We start from the raw sequence: 6,603 nt of genomic DNA on the forward strand, positions 1-6,603 counted from the left end.
AAAGTAGTTACTATTATTATTATTATTATTATTATTATTATTATTATTATTATTATTATTATTATTATTATTATTATTATTATTATTATGAGTAAAGAAGTAATTAGAAAAATTATTAACTATAATATACGAAAATTAATACTTAAATTAGGAGTGAAATTATTAATATTACTATTAGTATTATTACTATTATATTTGGTTATTGTAAAAATTATTAACATTAGTAATAGTAAAATTATTGCTATATTATTATTGTTATTATTATTATTAGTATTATTAACAATATTAATATTATGATTATATATGATTGTTGTTATTATTAAATTTATTGATAATATTAGTAGTAGTAAAAATATTAGTATAGTATTATTTTTAAATATTTATTTAATCAAAATTGATAATATTTATTTTTATTTTATTTAAATGTTTCTATTACAATGACCACTGTGAATATTATTATTAAATTTATAAAACTATAATATCATATTTTTATGAGATAATTTTATATTATATTTAAATAAAAAAAAGTACGTATAGGTTACTATTAAAAAATGTATATTTATAAAAACATCACGATAATTCAATCGGTTTTTGTTAAGCGGGCGGCACCAAAAGAAAGTAATTAAAAAATGGAGTTGTCTCTCAAATTAATACTTAAAAAATGTTTACGAAAGAATTTTTCGAATTGGTAAAATATATCATTTGTAAGAAATATATATAATATTTAAAGGCGATTAATTATAAGTAATTAGACTTGTAATTTAATTTTTTTAATTAGATTTTATGTTTTTTAAGTTAACTATTTTTAATTAAATTTTTGATTGAATATTTAAATTTTTCTAATTGATTTAATGTTTAGCTTTATCATTAATTAAATTATGTAATTGTTATTTTATTTCGTTATCTTTATTTACTTGATTTCATCTTTTAATAAATGTGAAATTTTATGAATAATATAAAATAATATTAATGAAATAAAAGTCACTAATCTCTTCAGATTAATTATAATTTTATTTTATATTAATAAAATCAAGATAAAAATTTCTTATCATGTACATATAAATAACACATTTTATTTAAAAAAAATAATTAAACGACGAAAATTTAATTAAAAAAATATAAATATTTCAAATACTCAAATTTAGAAAGAATTTAAAACTTAACTATTTTTGTAAATATTAATATCCTCCTAAAATAGTAAAAGAAAGAGTTGAGACAGCAGAGATTTTCTTGATTTAACCAATGAATTTTATTTTGATTAAGAATCAATATTTTAATATCATTATTGTAATTATTATAAATAAGAATTGATCACATTAATAAAAAAAATAAAGAAAAAATTCATACGACCAAACTTATCTAGAGGAAGGAAATAAAAAATCAGAACACAAGAATTTTTTCCCCATCTGTGGGAAAGCAAGCAATATTCCTCTATTATTCATGATAAAGCAAAGATATTTAAATATTTAATTAGTAATATTTACATTAAAGTGATATTTGTATCACCTATAACATAAATACTTTCATGGTACATACAAATATAAATATAAATATTATAACACTACAAGATTTAACCATGTTTTTGTGTCATACCACACTTTTTTCTCATTAATTGCACCACACAAAATAAATAAATAAATAAATAAATATATATATATATATATATAAAGTTATGTTTACTAGTGAAATTATTATTATTATTAATATAATTATAAAATTAAAATAAATTTCTTATATTATTTATAGTTTATTTATTTATTTTGTAAATAGTTCTATGATTAAAAAATGTTAAGCTCCAAGAGAAGGTAAAATAAAAAAAGGTTAAATTTAAAGAAATAATTACTTAAAAAGTAAAATTAATACAATGTTTAAAGATATAAAAAGATAAAATTCAAAAACAAAACGTCTCTTATTTTATCTATAACAATATATAAAGGAGATTCCTCTTTTTGTGTCCATTTTTTATTTTTCAATTTTACCTTTAATTATTATTTTAAAAATTAATTATTTTATAATTATTTTTTTTAACTGTTTTTTTTAAATTTTTTTATTTTAATCGTTATTCTAAAAACCTTTTTTAATAATTATTTTATTTAACAACTATTTTAAAATTTATTATATATATTTGAAAAATAAATATTATTAATCTTACAAAATTAAAAAGTTGGATACACATGTGCTTGTGTGTTCACTTGTATATACGTATGAGAATACTCCTAATGCCCTAACATGCGACGTATAAACAGAAAACATTCTAAAATGTATTTCAAACTAAATAAGAAACTGAATCAAATAATATAATATAATCCAAACCACACTGCAATCCATGCTGTGATAAATAATAAGGCCCATAGTAACCATTAACTGTATTTCCGAAAATTATCGCTAATGTATATGAAGGATAAGAAAAATAAAAAATAAAAAACCCAAATTAAAAGTTACAGTTAGATAATGTGTTGAGATATGATTTATTCGTATCAATTCAATTTAATTTGTGAACTTTTGAGGTTGATACCTGGTTGACATTTTAAAATTCTATAGTGGTATTTTCTTGATTAAAACCTTATTAAAAAAATATCTATTAGATAAGAATAATAAATAATATCAAAAATATCAAAATTTAGATACGAAGTTTTTATTACATTTAATAAAAAGAGAAATATTTACTCTTTTTCAGTCATGACTATAGTTTGTTTTAAAAAAAAAATTATAATATTAATAATTACGGGTTAAGTTTATCATTATTATTATCATGAATGTTACACTTCGGTCTCTTAAAATGCTTTTTTTTTTTCTCAATTTAAAACAAGCAATACCTACCTTTATTCAACTTCATATTTATTTTAACTCTCCAATAACTATTAAAATTTTAAAATAACGATTCAAGATATTAAGTGCTAACAAAAACTACACCAGTCTGATACACAAGCAGAAATAATCATTTTGCATACCAGAACTTTAAATATCAACTTAAGGTGAATTAGATGAACTTTTAATAACTGAATAATAAACAATAATGAATGAGGATATTCATTCACTCTGCCGAACTTAAAATTAACACTTCATTGGTTCAAAGACAAATCCAATTTTAAAAAGATTGAAAAATATTAAATTTGAAAACTACTAAAAGAGTTCTCATCCCTAATTTGAATGCTTCATAAAAGAATATGTAAAAAAACAAAATAATAAATAAAAACCTGCCCTTACTTATTTACGAAAGTAAGGTTATTTATTTTTAAATAACAAAAGAAAGTTATTTATTTTTATATAAAAATATTACACATTCATGTTAAGTTTAATTTACAAAATGAAATGGGCAAGTCTAGATAGAAGATGACATATCTATTTACAGTCTTCGTTCAAGCACAAAATATTAAAAACTTCATGTATAATATTAAAGAAGCATTTTCATCAAAGTTCTTGAACAAGGAAGAAAAACATCATGGGCATGTATAATATTAAAGAAGCATAACATTAAAATTATTCTGTTGCTCACAACTTCAACTATTCAACTAAATTCAACCAGGTAACTTCAGATGTAACTCTATATAATGATTATGAACAAGTGATATTCACCTGAACAATGATAACTAGTGGGTATGAAAAACATGTCTATAAAAACAGAAATAGTAATTCTTCGAAGTACATTGATTAGACTGCATTAATATTGTCTGAATGTAAGATTGAGTCGACCCGGAGAAAGCCCAGAATCTCTGAGTAATTCCTTTGGAGCTGAATTTGGATAAACATATGGCACACCATGAAAAACATGTCGAGAATCACCACCAAATATTAGCACATCTCCAGAGTCTAGTGTTACACATTCTGCCTCCTCTTCATTCCTCTCATCCCCATAAAGAAAATCTGCAGAATCACCAATAGAGAAAGACACAACCGGCAACCCTTTCTGCAGACTTTCTTTACTTTCATCACGATCCTACATCAAACAGTTTTGAGTTAGATGCTTCATAGAGTTTGTCCATTTTATAATATACAACAACCAAAAATCGTACAAGATTCGAAAAAATTATATTTCACCAGCACAGGTGAGAAATAGATTGGTAAGAAATAAGTCAATATATTTCAAAATGAAAAAGCAGAACAAAGTAGTGTAGGAAGGTGCTAACTCTATGAAGACCAAGTTTTCCATTGTTTGTATAAAAGTTGACTATGCAGATGTCTGGAGTCATTGAAGGAAGAACATCATTCGCATGACGAACACTATATTCCATTTTAGACAGTGATTGAGCTTCTTTGATTGATGTTGCAACTAGCTCACTAAATTGATCTGGAATACTAGGTGGGGTGCTACCATCAAATACACGTTTGGTTCCATATTTATATGTCTGAGGATCCCAATCCATACCAAGACACATCATTTTTAATCGAAGTTTCGCTCCATTTGCATATCCTGGTTGATAGAATCCTCCAGAACCTAGACCAAGTTCACGACAAGCTCTCACTATCTCCACCTAAAAATGTTACAATAAATTAAACTATAAGGTATCATCAACAACATTTCAACATGTTAAAAGGAGTTACAGAACAGTATCCTAAATACTGAAGCAAGTGAAAATGAAGTACCTGTCCATCATGGCTTATGAAATTTTTCAAGAGAACCATCCCAGGCCTCAACACATACCCTTCTGATCTTTCATCAACCATCTCAATTCTACTTTCCTTGTTTTCTCCATGCAGAGTAAATCTTTTTAAAGCAAGTTTTCTTATTCCACGGAGGCAAATGTCAAATGGTCTGAACTCTGGCTTGTTAACTGAAGAATCCAACTTTGAATCACCAACTGCAGCATAGTTTGAATTGTTGTCACTATTATGAGATCTATTGACAGAATCAGGTTTCTTCCCCCAGCATTGATTGCTATGAGGCAATTCATCATGGGGATTTGACAAGTTACAATTTTCTGCAACTTTCTTTCTAAGAGGTGACTTAGAATTTTCAAAATTGGAATTTGGTACACTAAATTTGTCTCCACTGGGGTTGGCAGATTCTAAATCTAAATCAACACGAGTTCTCCTGCTGAAATTTTTAGGTTTAGAAGCAGTAGTGGTGGCATTTGATGAGGAAATTGACTCATTAGAATTAGATATTATTGGCTCAGGGTGTTTGTCTCCAAGTGAAAACTTCTTCGCTTTCTTCGCTTTCTTTTTGGACAGCACCACTGGAATACTACCAAACATGATACAATTCTCGATGTCATGATCAGCCACAACCTGCTATCAAATCATGAAAATTAAAAACAACAGATCTGTAATCGCAAAATGCAGCAGAGAAAGCCTAATACTACAATTTTTATTTAATCCTACAAGCCAACAAAGCCAAATTAAGGTACAGGTTTCGTTCATTATTTCTGTTTTGTGAAACAAAAATAATGGTTCATTCATCAAGTCACTGAACAATGACATAAGACTATTGAATCATACATGGTTTTTGCGGACAGCAGAGACTGCAACAGATGGTGAAGAGTTGGTGGTAGAATTCACAATTTTTCCCATCTTGTTGGAACCCATGAATGGAATTTGGAGAAAGATGCGGTTGCAGATTGGTGACTGAGGAGATTGAAAGTGAAATAGTAACTTAAGAGAAATGGGGAGTGAAACAAGCATGGATGCTATTAAAAACAACCAGTCATCAAACACCTTTGGTTTGATTCCTATCAGATGTTACTTGATACATCCAATGATATGTAACTGTGACTTAGTTAAGATTGTAAATATCAATAGTTTTTTGGGAAAATATTAGGTTTGTAACTGTAACATACACCAGACATAAATTTTATTGTAATCAATAGTGTTTCCTCACAGGATTTAAGGAAGTGGCCACTTATATTGAAATTGAAGCAAGCAACTTATGGACTTTGGTTTGATGGTGATGATTCGTATGCAATTTACAGCTCTATTACACTTCCACACAACCTTTCCATCTAAAAGAACTTTTAAAACTAAAAACAGTTTAAAATTTTGATTTTATTTAATTTATTTTTGTAATCCTTTTCAAATAATTTATGAAAATAATTTATTGGGTTTATATACCAAGAGAGAGTGAAATTTATAGGATAATTTCATTTATCAAAGTTATGTTTTTCGAAAATTATTTTATTAAAGTTAGATATTGTAATGAAAGAGTTTGAATATTAAGTGACACTATCTATATCCAAAAAAGTCTTACCTGGTATTTACTTAGAATTCTAGGAGTTTGGAAGAACAAATAATATATTTTTCCTAGAAGTACACTTATTATCAATTTATGTTCAACACACTTATTCTCAATTTATGTTCATTAAAGTCTATTAAAGTTTAATCTTCAGTAGTTTTATGTTTCCCTGCCTTTCAGTCTTGGCATAGTTAAAACAAAACTATCAACATGTAAATTCAAAGTCAAAGATGGAATGTTGAAGGTTCCTTTTTAAGGATGAGTTAAATTTTACAACCCGTAAAATATTTACACAATTTCCAAATATTTTAAATTATTCATCACATATCTGGGTATGATGTTAGTTTATATGTTATAATAAAATGATAGTTTTCCTTATTGTATTAGACTTAGGAATTAAAATATTAAAGAGTTAAATTTTGAAAGTGGTATAA

The 6,603-nt window shown here is 25.5% G+C and overlaps 1 protein-coding gene across 1 annotated transcript; it reads right to left on the minus strand.

Moving 5' to 3' along the window:
- Nucleotides 1-3,661: 3,661 nt before the first annotated feature.
- LOC114165478 lies at nucleotides 3,662-5,526 on the minus strand. Its single transcript, XM_028050092.1, has 4 exons — nucleotides 5,440-5,526; nucleotides 4,585-5,229; nucleotides 4,128-4,472; nucleotides 3,662-3,937 (listed from the first exon to the last, which is right to left on the minus strand). The coding sequence occupies exons 1-4, from the start codon at nucleotides 5,524-5,526 to the stop codon at nucleotides 3,662-3,664; spliced, it is 1,353 nt and encodes a 450-aa protein (XP_027905893.1).
- Nucleotides 5,527-6,603: the final 1,077 nt, after the last annotated feature.

Source organism: Vigna unguiculata, chromosome 10, assembly GCF_004118075.2.
Source record: "Vigna unguiculata cultivar IT97K-499-35 chromosome 10, ASM411807v1, whole genome shotgun sequence".
Taxonomy (NCBI): domain Eukaryota; kingdom Viridiplantae; phylum Streptophyta; class Magnoliopsida; order Fabales; family Fabaceae; genus Vigna; species Vigna unguiculata.